The sequence below is a fragment of the Barbus barbus genome, assembly GCF_936440315.1.
Source record: "Barbus barbus genome assembly, chromosome: 2".
Taxonomy (NCBI): Eukaryota; Metazoa; Chordata; class Actinopteri; order Cypriniformes; family Cyprinidae; genus Barbus; species Barbus barbus.
This window is the reverse complement of record NC_136730.1, coordinates 32,938,572-32,956,845: the sequence shown is the minus strand read 5'-3', so window position 1 is coordinate 32,956,845 and position 18,274 is coordinate 32,938,572. Positions and strand designations below refer to the sequence as shown.

Below are 18,274 nucleotides of genomic sequence, written 5' to 3'. Positions count from 1 at the left end.
CAGAAAGAGCTTTATTGCCAAGTGTGTTTGCACACACAAGGAATTTGTCTTGGTGTTATGAGCTTCCAGTACAGAAAGTACAAACATAGTGCAGACAACATATAATTAAGGTGATAAAGAACACTAATGAGAGAATATACAATAATTAAGGATAACAATAGTAATAAAAATAAAAATATACAGAAAAGAGACATGACCATAGACAGAACTGTGAATGTGCATGTGTCCTATGTACAGATGAAGGTTTGATGGGTTATTTACAGATGCACAGTACCGGGGTGTGTTATGTGTTGTTCAGGTGGGATACGGCCTGGGGGAAAAAACTGTTCTTGTGTCTGGCTGTTCTGGTGCTCAGTGATCTGTAGCGCCGGCCAGAGGGCAACAGTACAAAGAGAGAGTGAGCTGGGTGTGAGGGGTCCAGAGTGACTTTCTTAGCCCTTTTCCTCACTCTGGAGGTGTAAAGTTCTTGGAGGCTGGGCAGAGGGGCACCGATAATTCTCTCAGCAGTCCTAACTGTCCGTTGTAGTCTTCTGATGTCTGTTTTGGTAGCTGAACCAAACCAAACAGTTATAGAAGAACATAGGACAGACTCGATGATTGCAGAGTAGAACTGTTTCAGCAGCTCCTGAGGCAGGTTGAACTTCCTTAGCTGGCGGAGGAAATACAGCCTCTGCTGGGCCTTTTTCGCAATAGAGTCAATGTGATTGTCCCACTTCAGGTCCTGAGAGATGGTGGTGCCCAGGAATCTGAATGACTCTACTGAAGTCACAGTGCTGTTCATGATGGTGAGTGGGGGGAGAGCAGGGGGGTTTCTCCTGAAGTCCACTATCATCTCCACAGTTTTGAGTGTGTTCAGCTCCAGGTTGTTAAGACTGCACCAGACAGCCAGCTCCTTAACCTCCTGTCTGTAAGCAGACTCGTCACCGTCCTTGATGAGGCCTATGACTGTAGTGTCGTCCGCAAACTTCAGGAGCTTGACAGAGGGGTCCTTTGATGTGCAGTCATTCGTGTAGAGGGAGAAGAGCAGTGGGGAGAGAACGCAACCCTGAGGGGCGCCAGTGCTGATGGTGAGAGTCCTGGATGTGAGTTTGCCCAGCCTCACTAGCTGCTGCCTGTCTGTCAGGAAGCTGGTGATCCACTGACAGATGGAGGAGGGCACAGAGAGCTGTCTCAGTTTGTCTGAGAGAAGGTCAGGTATGATGGTATTGAAGGCCGAGCTGAAGTCCACAAATAAGATCCTTGCATAATTCCCAGGTTTGTCGAGGTGTTGCAGGATGTAATGCAGTCCCATATTGACAGCGTCATCCACAGACCTGTTTGCTCTATAGGCAAACTGAAGAGGATCCAGCAAGGGTCTAGTGATGTCCTTCAGGTAGGCCAGGACCAGTCTCTCAAGTGACTTCATGACCACAGACGTGAGTGCGACAGGTCTGTAGTCATTAAGTCCAGTGATTTTGGGCTTTTTGGGGACGGGAATGATGGTGGAGCGTTTGAAGCAGCAGGGAACTTCACACAGCTCCAGAGATCTGTTGAAGATTTGTGTAAAGATGGGGGCCAATTGGTCAGCACAGACTTTTAGACAGGCAGGTGAAATACCGTCTGGTCCTGAAGCTTTCCTAGATTTCTGTTTTCTGAAGACCCGGTTCACATCCTCTACACAGACTTTAAACGCAGGTAGAATGGTGGGGGAGGGAGTAAGGGGGGTTGCAGGGGGTGAAGGTGAATGTGTGAAGTGCAGATCAGAGCGGGTGCTGGGTGTCAGTCTGGCCTTTTCAAATCTGCAGTAGAACACATTGAGATCGTCAGCCAGTTGTTGATTCTGCACAGACTGTGGGGGTGGTGACTTGTACATGGTGATGTTCCTCAGACCAGTCCATACCGACGCCGGATCGTTGGCTGAAAGTTCTTTTTTCAACTTCTCAGAGTAGTTCTTTTTAGCCACTCTGATCTCCTTTGTTAGTCTGTTCCTGGCCTGGTTATACAAGATTTTATCCCCACTTCTGTAAGCGTCCTCTTTGGCCTGACGAAGTTGTTTGAGTTTCCCAGTAAACCACGGTTTATCATTATTGAATGATAAGAATGTCCTGGTGGGGATGCATATATCCTCACAGAAACTGATATATGATGTTACAGTCTCTGCGAGTTCATCCAGATCGGTGGCAGCGGCTTCAAAAACACTCCAATCAGTGAGGTCAAAACAAGCTTTTAAATCTTGCTCTGCTTCATTAGTCCATCTCTTAACAGTTCTTAATACAGGCTTCGAAGATTTGAGTTTTTGCCTATGAGATGAACCAAACAGTGATCAGAGAGCCCCAGAGCTGCCCGTGGGACAGAGTGATATGCATCTTTAATTATTGTGTATTCAATAGTGTTTAGTACTGAGACATGGTGCGTGTTTTCGCGATTGTGATTTTAGTTACATTAATCTACCATTAGACGGCGACAACAAACGCTTTTCTAAACGGAAGTTATTCTTACTTACAACAACAGCTTGACGCAGCTAACAAATGCACTGAGGAGCTCTGTCATTAGAAATCAATGAAAGGATATTGACGTTAAGATAAAGATAACGCTTCCCTCAGTGGACATTTAAACTTAATTGTAAGTAACCTTAGGACAATGAAATGCCTGTATCAGATGCAGGTAATCACAGTCGCTCAGTCCATCTCTCTCTCATAATGCTTATTTTACATAATACAACAAGCTTTTACTACAGTAATACAATAAGTTTTCAATGAAGCAACTCAAAGTTCCTTCGTTACTTTTGGAAATAGTAACGGAGGCTTGGGCTCAGCTGTTCAACTCAACTTTAGATTTAAATCTGTGGCGGAAGAAAGTAGTTATGCACAAAAGAGGGCTTTTAAAGATACTCCATTGTTGTTTCTAAATTATTTACACACTCGTGCCGTTGAACTGTTGTATGAACGTAAAATTATATAAATAAATATATATATACATATATATTGTGACGAGTCGGCTGCCTCCCCCCTGTCCATCATCACCACCCCGTCCCATATTCGCCGCCCTTCACCAGGCTCCCGACAGGAGTGGGTGTGTGAGAGAGGAGGGGCGCTGAAACAGCCAGGGCTGGCGGCGTGTGATGAGGCGCACCTGACGTGAATAGAGCCTCATCACCGCCGCCGTTAAATGCCGAACGCGCCTCTCCTCGTGAGACCGGTCTCTTCCCCGTGCATGCACGCTGGTGTCCTCGTGGGTCCAGGAAAGGGAGCGTAGAGGGAACTACCTGCCGCCGCCAGAGACGCGAGCGGCCGGACCCGCAGTCCGGCCGACACTGCACCCGCGATACGGCCGTCGGGCAAGGACGCCGGGCCGTGGAATCCCGTCGAGCACCCGGGGATGAAGGAGTTGGACGAAGCCGCCACAGAAGCCGCCGTCACCCGCGCCCCGGGACCTCCAGACGGGAGCGCGTGCGGCCGCCGGACTCCGCCCCTTACCTGGACCCTTCCCTCCTGAACACTGCCCTCCTTCACGAGCCCCGCAGCACAACGAGGACACCAGATCCCTGTTTATTTTGGACACTTTTCCCCCTGTGGACACTTTATTTTAAATATTGTTTAATAAAAACCTCTCCGAGGCTTGACGCCACGCCCACTGTGTCTGTCGTTGGCTCCTCCCGCCACAATATATATATATATATATATATATATATGAAGTGAAGTGACATACAGCCAAGTATGGTGACCCATACTCGGAATTCGTGCTCTGCATTTAACCCATCCAACGTGCACACACACAGCAGTGAACACACACACACCGTGAACACACACCCGGAGCAGTGGGCAGCCATTTATGCTGCGGCGCCCGGGGAGCAGTTGGGGGTTCGGTGCCTTGCTCAAGGGCACCTCAGTCGTGGTATTGAGGGTGGAGAGAGCGCTGGACACTCACTCCCCCCACCTACAATCCCTGCCGGCCCGAGACTCGAACCCGCAACCTTTGGATTACGAGTCCGACTCTCTAACCATTAGGCCACGACTATATATATATATATATATATATATATATATAGTTTACCAGACAAACTGCACATTTCACCCAAAATAGTTTGCTGTGATATGATTATAAATTTAGGGGGGCCAAAGGGGGGGGCAAGCTTGTTGACAGGGGGCCCCCAAGAACCGCCCCCGCTCTGTAGACAGCAAGTATACTACTATAGTCAAGGTCCAGAAACGTAGCAAGGACATTGTTAAAATAATCCAAGTGACATCAGTGGTTCAAGCATAATTTTACGAAGCTACAAGATTACTTTTTGTGCGCAAAGAAAACAAAAATAACTTTATTCAACAACTCATCTCCTCCATCTCACCCTGGCGCCATTTTGGAGAGTATCACATACTCTCCTCCGCACCACACGCATACGCTGTTTTCGTTCAGATCAAAGCATAAACAACATAGACAACGAATCCATGTGATGCAGCTGACACAGAACAGCATACGTTGTTTACATTCAGTGGATACTCTCCAAAATGGCACCAATGGAGGAAACAAATTGTTGAATAAAGTCATTATTTTTGTTTTCTTTGTGCACAAAAAGTAATCTTGTAGCTTCGAAAAATTATGCTTGAACCACTGATGTCACTTGGATTATTTTACCGATCTCCTTGCTACGTTTCTGGACCTTGACCGTAGTAGGATCCTTGCTGTCTATGGAGGGTCAGTGAGCTCTCGGAATTCATCGAAAATATCGTAATTTGTGTTCTGAAGATGAACGAAGGTCTTACGGGTTTGGAATGACATGAGAGTGAGTAATTAATGACAGACTTTTCATTTTTGGGCGAACTATCCCTTTAACAACAGCAGAAAAGATGCACTAAAAACAGTTGCATTTGTTTTTCTAGATAGTGGATGAGCACAAACGCCTCGCTCATGTTTATCTCTTCACCAGCAAGAACTTCCACGACACAAGCTGCAGTTTAAATCAACAGCTGGCCGACTCTAATCTGTGGAACCACCAGAAGGATGTTTTCTTAAGCAGCCGGGGGCCCTCAAAATCCCTTAACGCCCCGACAAACCCTGCCACCATCCAGACCTCCAGCCTTAGCACTGATGGACTGGATAAAGCCCCACACACACCCAAGAGGATGTCATCTCCGCTGGGGAGCCAGAGTGCACCTCCCAGCTCTCCGCCTGAACAGCTAGCTCTTCCGTCACTGCTGGAGCTGCCTGAGATTGGGCAGAATTTGGATGTGTTTGTTTCAGTGGCATGCCATCCCGGGCACTTTGTACTACAGCCATGGCACGATATGTACAAACTGGTGGATTTGATGGGGGAGATGATTTTGCATTATAATAAGATGGAAGAGAAATCACTTAAAGTGGAGAAGAATCAAGTCTGTGCTGCCAAGATGGAAAACAAGTAAGCGTGCTCTTGTATATGTGTCTAGGTCAGGGGGGTTCAATTCTACTCATAAAGGGCCAGAGTTCCTGTAGAGTTTAGCTCCAAAATAACTGCCTGGACGTTTCTAATGATCCTGAAGACCTCATTAGCTGTGTCAAATGTTTAGAATTGGGGCTTGAGCTAAACTGTGCTGGAACTGAGAGGCTTGGGACATTCGATGTGTTTTATGAGGCCATGTGACCACTTATCATCTGTGTGATTTTTACAGCTGGTACCGTGTACTGGTGAAAGGAGTCCTGACCAATGGTCTGGTGTCAGTGTTTCAGCTGGACTATGGCAAACATGAGCTGGTGAGCAGCACCCATCTCCGGCCCCTCACCCAGGAGTTCTGCCAGCTCCCCTTCCAGGCCATCACTGCTCAGCTGGCTGGTACACTTCATTTCCTTTTAGAAAGGCTCTTTCATTTATTGAAAAGGCTGTTTTAGACAGCTACTTCATCAGCTCTTAAAACCCATCCACTGTCCTTTCAGAAGATAATTTTTCCATGATCCAGTTCTTAAGAATGTTTCTTCAACAATATCCAATAAGCTCCATTTGAAAGAATCAGAAAGACATTAACTTTAATTTTTTATTTTGTTAATTTATGGAGAATTAACCTTTATTCTATTTCACATGCTATCCTTTTAAGAAAATATTAAGAACAACTGTTTTCAACATTGATATTACTTAAAAAAAAAATCTTTAACATTAATTCAGAATATTACAATTATTTCTGAAAGATTAGCTTTGCCATCATAGCAGTAAATTACATTTTAAAATACATTAAAATGCGAAAGTTATTTTAAACTGAAATCATTTTAAACATTTGAAAATATTACTGTTGATTTGAAAATATTTCTGATTTAATTAAAAAAATGCAGCCTCAGAGAGACTTCTTTCAAAAACATGAAAAGATCTTGCTGACCCCAAACTTTTAAACCGTATTTAAAAACAGACATACAAACACAAAACACAGTTTAGCAAAGTGCTGTACAATTAAAAAAAAAAAAATACAGTAAAATACAAATGTAAAACAAAAAAATCATGTTATTAGTGTACAGGTGCATCTCAATAAATTAGAATGTTGTGAAAAAGTTAATATTTTCATATATTTCATATAAAAAAGTTTCATATATTTATAGATTCATTGCATGTAAAGTAAAACATTTCAAAAGTTTTTTTTGTTTTAATTTGAATGATTAGAGCTTACAGCTGATGAAAGTCAAAAATCAGTATCTCAAAATATTTGAATATTTACATTTGAGTTTCAATAATGACCATCACTACAGTATAAATTCCGGGTGTCTCTTGTTCTTTGAAACCACAATAATGGGGAAGACTGACTTGGCAATGATCCAGAAGATGAACATTGACGCCCTCCACAAAGAGGGTGAGTCACAGAGAGGGTCTTTACTGAAAGGTCTGGCTGTTTACAGAGTGCTGTATCAAAGCATATTAAATGCAAAGTTGACTGGAAGGAAGAATTTGGGTAGGAAAAGGTGCACAAGCAACAGGGATGACTGCAAGCTTGAGAATACTGTCAAGCAAAGCTGATTCAAACACTTGTGAGAGCTTCACGAGGAGTGAACTGAAGCTGGAGTGCATCAAGAGTCACCACGCTCAGACGTCTTCAGGAAAAGGGCTACCAAGCCACTTCTGAACCAGAGACATCGTTAGAAGCATCTTACCTGGGCTGTGGAGAAAAAGAACTGGACTGTTGCTCAGTGGTCCAAAGTCCTCTTTTCAGATGAAAGTAAATTTTGTGGAGCGGTACAGAATCCATGTTGCTTGAAGTCCAGTGTGAAGTTTCCACAGTCAGTGATGATTTGGGCTGCCATGTCATCTGCTGATGTTGGTCCATTGTGTTTTCTGAAGTCCACAGTCAATGCAGCCATCTATCAGGAAATTTTAGAGCACTTCATGCTTCCTTCTGCTGACAAGCTTTATGGAGATGCTGATTTCATTTTCCAGCAGGACTTGGCTCCTGCCCACACTGCCAAAGGTACCAAAAGCTGGTTCAATGACCATGGTGTTACTGTGCTTGATTGGCCAGCAAACTCGCCTGACCTTAACCCCATAGAGAATCTATGGGGCATTGTCAAGAGGAAGATGAGTGACACCAGACCCAACGATGCAGATGACCTGAAGGCCGCTATCAAAGCAACCTGGGCTTCCATTACACCTGAGCAGTGCCACAGGCTGATTGCCTCCATGCCACGCCGAATTGATGCAGTAATTAAAGCAAAAGAGGCCCAACCAAGTATTGAGTGCATATTTAGTAAATGAACATACTTTCCAGAAGGCCAACAATTCACTAAAAATGCTTTTTTATTGGTCTTATGAAGTATTCTAATTTGTTGAGATAGTGAATTGGTGGGTTTTTGTTAAATGTGAGCCTAAATGATCATAATTAAAAGAACCAAAGACTTAAACTACTTCAGTCTGTGTGCATTGAATTTATTTAATACACGAGTTTCACAATTTGAGTTAAATTACTGAAATAAATGAACTTTTCCACGACATTCTAATTTATTGAGATGCACCTGTATATCAATGAAGAAGTTTAAAAAGTGTAATCAAGTTATTTTTGATCTGAATGAGTGAAATAAATAATACATGTTTGGATAAAATTCAGCTAAAGGAGAACAGCTCCTCAAAAGAAATTGCTTTTGGAGAGGTCTGACTGAATATAACTCTTCCACATTCAGATCACTTACCAAAGCACTTTACAGACTGTGTGCTGTTTTGACTAACACTCCTGGTTAAAGTCCCTGACTCATATGGGCCACATGGTATAAGCTGTAGCCAAGAAAGAACTGATCTCAAACAGCTTCTCCTTTTCATTTTTCTACTTTGAGAAGTACAGGTATGATTTTATTGTAGATCTTAAAGTGTTTCTGATCTTTCCAGGCGTGAAACCCAGGCAGTGGTCTGAGGAGGCCTCCATTGTGTTCAGGAACCACGTTGAGAAGAAGCCCCTGGTAGCCCAGCTGGAATCAGTGCAGGAGGCGTCACAGCCCTGGGACCGTAAGGTGGTCATCTTCTTGGTGGACACTTCACAAGAGGAACGGGACATTTGGCTTCATGACATAATGGCTGAATTCACTGATGAAATGTCCAATGCAGCGTAGACATTTTTGAAAGGTTCTCGTAAGATTGTTCATTAGTATGCTATAGATTAAAGGTTTATTTTTCCAAATGTGACTTGGACGCAGATCTGCGTTAGCAAATGTGAGTTTAAAGGTTCAACTTTTAGACAGAAGTATTGCGATTTCTAGCAACTTATATGTTAAACAAAGAGGCTAGCAGCACAATTTTAAGGGTTTGTCGTCTGTGCTTGGTGAGAGAGTGAATAATGCTCTCTGTAGACTATTGCCTTTGCTTTAACACAAACTAGCTGTGAAGATCCATCATCAGTGAAATCAAGCTTCCATCTTCTGTGGGACCTAAAGTTAATCATCATCACTAAAGCTGTACCAAACCCTGATTCTGTCAATCATATATCATAAAGTATCTGAAAACTGTCTGAATACATTATATAAGTTTGATTGTCCAGATGATGTGCTTTGTGGTGGCTTGCTTCATGCTTCAAGTATAGCATGTTACAAAGCTGCCAGTTTACTACTCTATATGGTCCAAAAGAGACTAACATCACACAGTGCTCTAACTTGCACAAAGCTGATAGTGTTATTTCAAAATTGTTTACATGGAGAAGCTTTTTGGAGTCTAAAAGGCAAAAGCATACCTTGCTGTAGACGTATGTTTTTGAACTTTGGTTTTAGCATTATTTATTTAGTTTTATTTTCTTTGTGTCTTGCTAATATAGTGGAGGCATGAAATATTTGGGGTTGTGACTATTCAATGTAATTTTAATAGCAGTGGCATAGTAAATAATTAGTTTTATTACCTGAATATGACAGACTTGAAAGCAAAACCACTTTTGGCATGTAGGATTTCACTAGATTTTTCTTATAGAATATGTTTCACTCAAAAGTGTCATATTGCAAAAATAAAATGAGATATGAATGAGGTTTCATTTTGACTTTGTTAAATAACATGATCTCTGTATCAGTGGTTTTTAACCTGGGGGCTGAAGCCAACAATGGGGCCACAGAATGACTTAAAAAAATACATTATTTTTATTATTATTATTATTAAATTAAAGGGGTCATATGAGAATGCTAAAAATAACATTATTTTGTGTATTTGGTGTAATGCAATGTGTTTATGTGGTTTAAGATTAATAAAAAATAACACATTATTTTCCACATACCGTACATTATTGCTGCTCCTCTCTGCCCCGTCTTCCTGAAACACGTTGATTTTTACAAAGCTCATTGTTCTGAAAAGCGTGGTGTGCTCTGATTGGCAAGCTATCCAGTGCATTGTGATTGGCCGAATACCTCAAGCACGTGACGGAAATTTTATGTCTCTTACCATATTTTTTATTTATTTTTTACTTTTGTTTTTATTAAAGATATAACATTCACAGGGGATGCAGTTAAAGCAATAAAATACATACCTCTTACCATATTTGGAAACACACAGCATCTCCACGACATGGCAGTGGCGGCAACAATACTACAGCGAGTATTAAAGTTACGCCAGCTGTTTGCGTAAACATTTGGGCAGTGTTATGCAAATCTTCCAAAACAGTGATATCTCTTTATTTTTGTGAGAATTTAGTCTTTGCCACTTTACGGATCTTATCTATGCACGAACAGCTTGTAACAAAAGGCCACAGACTTGGAAAACACTCCATGGAAAACTTGAAATCGCATCATATGACCCCTTTAAAATGCTAAAAACACAAGATCAAGACAGAAACTGAAATACCTCCAAAACAAGCAGGTTGGTCATAATTACAGCACAAACACTGTAATGGTTTGTACCCTAAATGGGTAACGCGGCATTCGAGTCAAAAAGGTTGAGGACCAATGATCTACATCAATAACATGAGCCTTGCTTTAGGAAAGATTTCAACTGATCACCAGTGTTTATTCACATCATGCATTCATTCAGATCCATTCAGCATCAAAATGTGAAAATTTAAATACAAACTAATGATATATAGATTGAGGTTTAAGAGATCTGAAAGAGGGCTTTTCTCATGGAGTAGTAGTAATGGAAGGAGAAGTTGGTTCACCTTCATAACATCACTGCAGTTCATCAAGCACTAGTCGGCAGCACTCGCCCACTTTAGCCGGATCAGAGACCCTGGCATATTTAGAAATCTGAGAGTTGACACCTAAAGATCGTGCAAGGTCCTTTGCGGTGCCGTCCCCGGCCACTGTGGTCCCCAGGGCTACCAGCAGCCTGAAGATGGCCTCTTTGTCCTGTACGACCTCTAAGGCGGTGCTGGCCACTGATAAGCACTGTGCCTTCGCCTCGATTTCAGTGGGTTGACCGTACAACCTTCCAGCGTAGTTGAGCACCAGGGTAGCCAGCGCCACATGGATGTTCTTGTTGGAGACCACGCGGAGGTCTCCGGCCCGAGACAGGACTGCGTCACGCTGACCCAAGAGTAGAGCGCGGCCGTGGGACCCAGAGAAACAGTTGCAGAGAGTGCGGAGCGCCAGCATCTGATTTGCGGGCCTGCCCTCAGGAGACATGAGACCCAAGAGAAGGTTGCAAAGACTGGCGCCTTCAGTCCCACCACAAAGCTGGGCGTTGACTTCTGGATGGCGCACAGCCAAACGCAGGATGTCCAACACTGGGAAGACGATGTCTGAGGAGGGAAATGATGACTGATGAATTGACTGGAAGTAGCAAAAGGACAGTGAGGTACATCCAAGTGTAACAGTTTATTTAAAAAAAAAAGGTATTTTATTTATATACCTCACCAGAGAGAAGTCTGTTGATTTTCCCCTGGAAGGTCCAGTTATGTCATTTCAATTAAATATTATGAGGTCAAATAAAAAAAAAAAAACCTAAAGTAATACTGAAATAAAAATAAAGGAAACCTAAATGCTTAGATTTAAAAAGTACAAAAATGAGTAAGAATGACAAATGCACATAACATAATAATAATAATTACTAAAAATGAAAATATTTAAAAAATAAAATCTTATTCCAAATATCAATAAAAACTTGAATTGTAAATAATACCAAAACCCTATGAAATGGACTAAAATGTTACAATGTTTAATTTTCTCTTTGGTTCAGTTCACTTTTACAAGGCAACCTTTCAAATCGGACAAAAATATGTTGATAAAAGGTTCATATGATCAAGCTGTTCTGAGCCCTGTGTGAAACTATATAAAGTATTGAATTCGGTTGATTCATTTGCATAGTCCGATATTTCCATTCCACTGCCTTCTCATACATTTTCTGCAGCAACAGCCTTGTAAATTCATTATATTAATGACATCTCTTAATCTTCAGCAGAGAAGTGAATCAAACCGATGCTATCCATGCATTATGTATTCGCTCCATAGTTAATCACAAACTCTGGATCAAGCTGACAGAGAATGTTTATATCGAGCTGTGAGCTCGCTGAACCTGATCTAAACCAGGTTGGATCTGTTTAGTTTTGTCAACTCTAAACTTATTCTGAAACTCAAGAATTTGTTCAACTAGCTTCATGCAACAGGCTATAAAAGTTTGTAGTAATCCTGAAGACTGATTAGCTGGTTAGAGTTGTAGCTAAACTCTACCGTGGCCCTCCAGAAACAGGATTAAACACCCCTGCCAGCAGTGATACTTTGTTTAAGTCTTAGTATTTTTAATAGTATATTTAAGTAGGTTAAGTAGTCTCAATGCCTTACCTTCTGGCCAGTGGCTAGTCCTCCACAGAACACTGATCTGTTCTGCCGTGGGCTGTTCATGACTCTTCTGGTCTGAGACTAGAAGCAAGAACTTCTCCAGACAGTCCAGTGCTGCGTCACTCAGTTTACGGTCCTCAGGAGCAGAGTTGTTCAGCTCCCGAAGCTTACCTACAAATGATATTAAGGAAATGTTATGCAGGGATTAGAGTTTTGCCGATAGACTATTATAGACTATTAGGTCAGTGATGATGTTCTTTGGTAATGTAAATGTCCTTTGTTCCTTTAGTAGCTGCGGTTTGAATAACTGAGGTAATGTAAGCATTATAATTAGTAACTTACAATGTTTCTATTAAATTGTTATCATGTTAAATACAAATTCAGACATATTAAAAACATTAGGCTGCTTTTAGCCTTATGCTGGCGTTGATTCACTTTCCGGCAATGAAACTAAACTAACAAAATTACTAACACTTAAACTAATAAAACCTATTCAAATCTATTCAAAATATTAGTAAAACTATAATAGTACATTAAATAACACTGCTTCTGAGAATACATTGTTATTACTATGGTATAGTGTCTATAAATGATTTATGATGTACTTTTTTGTTATTTCCAACTTTGAGCCCAAAGGCCTGTGGTCCACCTTACATCTGGAACAAGTTCTGATGTAAAAGTGTCACTTACCAAGAATCTGAGTTGTATTCGCCTGTTCAAACATAACTCCATCCGTATTGGGGAAGAAGATGTTTGTCCTAGCTTTCAGAGCAGAAGAAGAGGAATAGGAACTGCCACCTAGAGATGATTGACAGGTATATTAGTGTATATGATCCATGTATGCATGTGATGCTCTGGATGTATTGCATGTATTTTACCAGTAAAAGGATCCGCTCCGCCTGAAGACACTGTGCCTCTGGATTCTGACCCGGGTATATATCGTCCAGCCCCTGCCCAAACAAACATAAACATCTCTCATACCTTTGATTTCATATTAGCAAATAACAAAAAGATATTCAAAAAGGCCCACCTGTGAAAGGATCAGCGCCAAATCCTTGGTCGCCACCTCCTGAACCCGGAATGTAGCGTCCCGCACCTGAGAACACAGGAGGCTTATGAAGCACGCTTCAGTCATGACCTCCAGCTGAACAAAGTGCATGTGTGAATGTATATCGTTCCGGTTACCTGTGAAGGGGTCTGCGGCCGAGGCGGGGGCTGGGCCTAGAGTGTGGCCTTTAGTGTTCTCGATGATGAAGTTAGCCACCTGATCCAAGAACATGGGACTCAGGTCATTCTTCTCCAGGAAGTTGTGAGCTGTCAGCCAGGGGTCGTCTGCCACATTGTAAGGCAGCTTCAAGCCAGGACCTCCCTCATTCACATCGATGGAGAAGACGAAGTCATACTCCTTCAGGCAGGGAGATCACAAGGGTTACAACAACATGATTGCAACTATAGTTTAACCTCTGGAATCTGGACAGCACCAACACTGGACATTTAACAGCTCTCACACAACAGACTACCACAGGTTTTGAATATAAAAGCATTACTTGGTCACACTTTATTTTAAGGTCCATCTTTTGATATTAACAAACCATTAACTATGGCTTTTGCCTCAAACTCCTAATTTGCTGCTTATTAATTAATAGTAAGGTAGTTAAGTTTAGGTACTGGGTAGAATTATGGATGTAGAATATGGTCATGCAGAATATGTTTTTTTAATTTGATAGTAATATGCATGCTAATAAGCAACTAGTTAATAGTGAGAACTGGTCCCTATACTAAATTGCTACACATCAATCAATTTATGAACAAAAACGGCAGTTGACGGCAAAGTGACTATATCATACTTGCATACCGTGCACAAAATCAACTGGATAATTATAAGATAAATACAGGGTCTTACCTTGCCTTCATACATCACTTGCTTTGAATTTTGCTGAGAAGACCCGCCCACTACATCTCCGATCTTCACCCAGCGTTCATCACTGACACTCCACTGATATGCTTCAACATTAGAGCCCTCTTTTATGAGCCGTGTCTGGCCATCCCGATTCCCTACACATACACAATAATAATACAGTGAGCAAAATGGTTCCATCCTATATATCCTATATAATATAATTTAATATATTTCACAAATAGAATGTATAGAAGGTATGTATGTATGTATATATATATATATATATATATATATATATATATATATATATATATATATATATATATATATATATATATATATATATAGCAAAAATATAGTACAATGCAAAATATAAACATATTTATTATAATGTATTAAATATAATACATATTTCTGTATGCATATAAAGATTTTAATGCAGAGTTAGAAGGATATATATTTTTACTTTTAAACAGTAATGTATTTTAAGCAAAAAATATTTGCTTAGCATTCTGAGTGTTGTTACTGTCAACTAAAACTATTCAAAATCATTTCCGTTATTTGAAGATGCTAAAAAGTTATTTAAAACTTAAACGACAATTAGAGATGAACTAAAATAATAAAACCAAAACTAATAAAAATGACAAGTGCACAGCAAATTTGCAAAAACTACAATTAAAATAAAAAATGTAGCTAAATAAAAATATTAAAACTAAATCAAGATAAATACGATAATATATGGAAGCTGAAGTTTCCGCCACTGAAAAAAAAGGTAATTAAACTAACAATTCAGATTTTTCTTCTCAGAATTGCGTGATATAAACTCACAAACTTTTATTTCAGAATTTATATCTCGTTATTCTGACATTATAACTCGCAATTGTGAGTTTATATCACGCAATTCTGAGAATTTTGAGTTAAAAAATAGCAAATTCGCAATTACCTTTTAAAAAAAAATGTATCCAGTGGCGGAAATGGGTTCCCATAATAATATATGAATATAACACCGAACATTCTTGAAAACACTACGTGTTCAAAATACACCACCTGGTTCATTCAGGTGCTCTCTGCCAGGCAAGTCCTCTATCTTGATGTCACCCAAGTCTCCAGTCTTGGGGTCGATGATGGCTTTGGAGAGCTCATCCTCAAAGGCCTGCAGGTCCTGAGCGCTTGCTACACGCTCTTCACTCTCGGTGAACACGCGGATAACACCATCGCTTCAGAGAAACGTGACATGGTCAAGCAGCATGATAAACTGCAAATAGTTTAGATATATGAAACAGAAACAGTAAGTATACCTGGCTCCCACAGCAATGTCTCCATCAGGCAGAATGCAGCAGCACCACACTGACTGGGCAGGAAGACGGATAGTCTGAGAACATTCCCCCTTCCTCCAGACCCTCAGTGTCCTGTCCTCTCCTGTGCTTATGAAGTCTAGAACAGAAAAAAAGAAGACAATATGGGAAATAATTCAGATTTTATGCACAAATATGTAGCATCAACCTACTGCAAAACTGAAGGTAAGCACCTTGTCCGTTAGGGAAGACCGCAAGGCTGTAGACGTAGTTAGTGTGACCATAGTAAACCTGCACACATTCACCCGTCACCATCCACCGTCTAATGCTGGTGTCATTACTGCAGGAGAAAAACTCCACCTCGTTTATCACTGCGAGTCCTCGCACGCAATCCTCATGACCTGCAGGACAGACATGGTACAAAAACTGCATTTCAATCTTTATTAATGCTGACCCCTGCTGGAGATCTGTTAAAACTAAACAAGCTCCACGTTGGCTATATTCAGCATCACATTAACATTGTTTCACTGTTGAAAGCTTTAGAAGTATCAAATGCACCAATGTACCAGTGTAGGTCTTCTCACAGCGACCAGCCTTCCACAACTTGATGGTCTTGTCAGCTGATCCAGACAGCATTAAGCCCTGATCTGGTAAAATGACTACGGCCCATACAGCGGCACTGTGTCCCTGAGGAGCAGCAATTACACAAGAAACCAGTCAGCACCTACTCACACTCTACTGAAATCGATTGCAGGCAATGTGAGTATATCTGATCTCCCTCTTAAAGGTACAGTGTGGAGAGAAAAAACAAACATTATGTAAGAAAAGCTGTAATGTAGGGCTGCATGATTTGCAAGAAAAAAAATCATTAACACTTTACTTGAATCCTTTATGTAATGCATCTCATAATTCAGTAAATGATCTCATGGATAAAGATAATCATAGTTATAATAGGTTCTATTAAATTAGAATACTTTTCTATGCATTGTTGCACCTTTATCATGTATAATGCATTGAAACATGACAATTCATCATTATACAATTTTAGGAATCTGCAAATATAATATAATGCATATTATGCTAGGATACAATTAGTTATGCATTAGAACATACATTATGAATACCTGTATAATGCATTGTACATAAAAGCTTCAATTAAAGTGTCAACAAAAATATCAAAATCATCATAAAATAATAGTAATAAATAAAATTATAATAAAATCATTTAAAAATATATATATTATACTGGAATATTTCATTATCAAATAAAATTAATTTCTTTATTTTCATCAAACAATTCCTTTGGCAAAACCCACCAACTGCCAAGTTCTTAAAGCTTCTTTTTTGTGTTGAAAACAGCTGGTTTGTAAGCTTGGCAAAATGGTTTGGTGCATTTTGTGTTTCCAAATGCACATCACAAGAAAGCCAAACTTACAGCACATGCAGAGATAAGTTAGTGCGGAGCAGCATATTACGAGCTGAGAAACATTGAAAACACTGAATCGTGAGCTGCTTGTTTGTAAAAGAACACAGCACCGCGCTTCACTCGGAAACACAGCAGCGCATATATATTTTTTTAAATGGCAGGCTTTGTGATAAATCACAATAAGGCAAATCGCGATACTACTAAGGTGTTACCAAGAACCGTGCCACTTTACCTGTAAGGTCATCAAGCACTTCTCTCCAAGCCAGACTTTAGCAGTAGTGTCCCATGAGCCACTTAGTATTGTGCCAAACTTGCCAGCTGAGAGTGTGCAGACTGTAAAAACACACACACACACACACACACACACACAAACAGGTATGGCTTGAGAAATCATTCCAGTGGCATTTCAAGACAACCTGCACACAGTTACATCACTGTAATATATCGTTAGCAGTGGACGGTACCTGTGTTTTTGTGACCCTCGAGGGTGAACAGAGGGTCTGGACGGTCTAGTGAAAACACACAGATATTGTTGTCGTGTCCTCCAGTGGCGATGAGTCCTCGGGGGTATGTTTCATTCGGAGCGATGATACACACACAAGACACAAAGTTTGAGTGGCCGTTCATACAGTGCATCTCTGTAAAAGCCTGGTTTTCACTGCAGAAGAAACAAAACAGGAGGTTAACAGATGTTAGTAATGTGTTTGTATTATTTATCCTGTTTACAATACCATTCAGTAGTTTGAGGTTGGAAATATATTTTTTACTTGACAATGCTGTACACCAGTAAATAAATAATAAAGCTTCCCTAAACTGAGTTGAATTGAAATGAACTGAATCTCAGTGAATTCACGCGTCGCTTAGTGAAGTTTAAAGACTTTCTTTCTTCTGTGGCACACAAAAGCAGACGATAGGCAGAAAGACTCAATCCCTATTCGCTGTTTGGAAAAGATTCAAGTGAATGGGTGCCTGATCTTCTGCTGTGTTCCACAGGAAAAGATTTCATTTTCATTTCGGGTGAACTACTCCTTTAACGTTTCATAGTTTTTTATAGATCGGTCGCCGTCAGGAAACCAAACCCGGTCAGTTTCCTTTCAGCTATGATGCTTATGATTTGCCGAATTTCGCTTGATTTGGCATGCCCTCGCAATTAACTAACTCAGAAAACTTATAACCACTCAGCTTAGTAAGCAACGAAACGGAAAGTAAACCGGGTCTCAGAGACAGCAGGAGGAAGCTGGTGATGTACCTTGGGTTTGGTACCCAGACCCGCGCGGTTCGGTCTCTGGACACGGACACAAAGGCTCCGTCGGGAAACGCGGCGGCGGCGAGGCCCCTGACATCCATCTCGTGCGCGGCGAGAGAGCAGCGCAGTCTGTATGAGCTCCTGCCGGACATTATTACTGAAGATAGACAGCGATCCCTGCACACACTGACACAGCAACACTACACACACAAACACGGCATGACGGGAGACCTCGACACAAAATAAAA

At 41.0% G+C, this 18,274-nt stretch overlaps 2 protein-coding genes across 2 annotated transcripts in view; one reads left to right on the top strand and one right to left on the bottom strand.

Annotated features, from left to right (window-relative positions):
- Positions 1 to 9,662, top strand: part of tdrd7b (tudor domain containing 7 b) — a 31,133-nt gene extending 21,471 nt beyond the window's left edge. Inside the window, exons 15-17 of the mRNA XM_079432003.1 lie at positions 4,857 to 5,374; positions 5,625 to 5,785; positions 8,306 to 9,662. Of these exons, the coding sequence (XP_079288129.1) occupies positions 4,857 to 5,374; positions 5,625 to 5,785; positions 8,306 to 8,526 (900 nt within the window). The 3' untranslated portion in view covers positions 8,527 to 9,662. The remainder of the gene's footprint in view (positions 1 to 4,856; positions 5,375 to 5,624; positions 5,786 to 8,305) is intronic.
- A 206-nt stretch (positions 9,663 to 9,868) lies between these two features.
- On the bottom strand, positions 9,869 to 18,265 carry plaa (phospholipase A2-activating protein). The gene is made up of 14 exons (XM_079432581.1): positions 18,030 to 18,265; positions 17,245 to 17,438; positions 17,013 to 17,113; positions 15,921 to 16,041; positions 15,588 to 15,755; positions 15,358 to 15,493; positions 15,107 to 15,276; positions 14,063 to 14,214; positions 13,345 to 13,564; positions 13,190 to 13,255; positions 13,038 to 13,109; positions 12,850 to 12,957; positions 12,163 to 12,330; positions 9,869 to 11,123 (listed from the first exon to the last, which is right to left on the bottom strand). Exons 1-14 carry the CDS (start codon positions 18,176 to 18,178, stop codon positions 10,552 to 10,554), a joined length of 2,397 nt encoding a protein of 798 aa, XP_079288707.1. The 5' UTR covers positions 18,179 to 18,265; the 3' UTR covers positions 9,869 to 10,551.
- Positions 18,266 to 18,274: the final 9 nt, after the last annotated feature.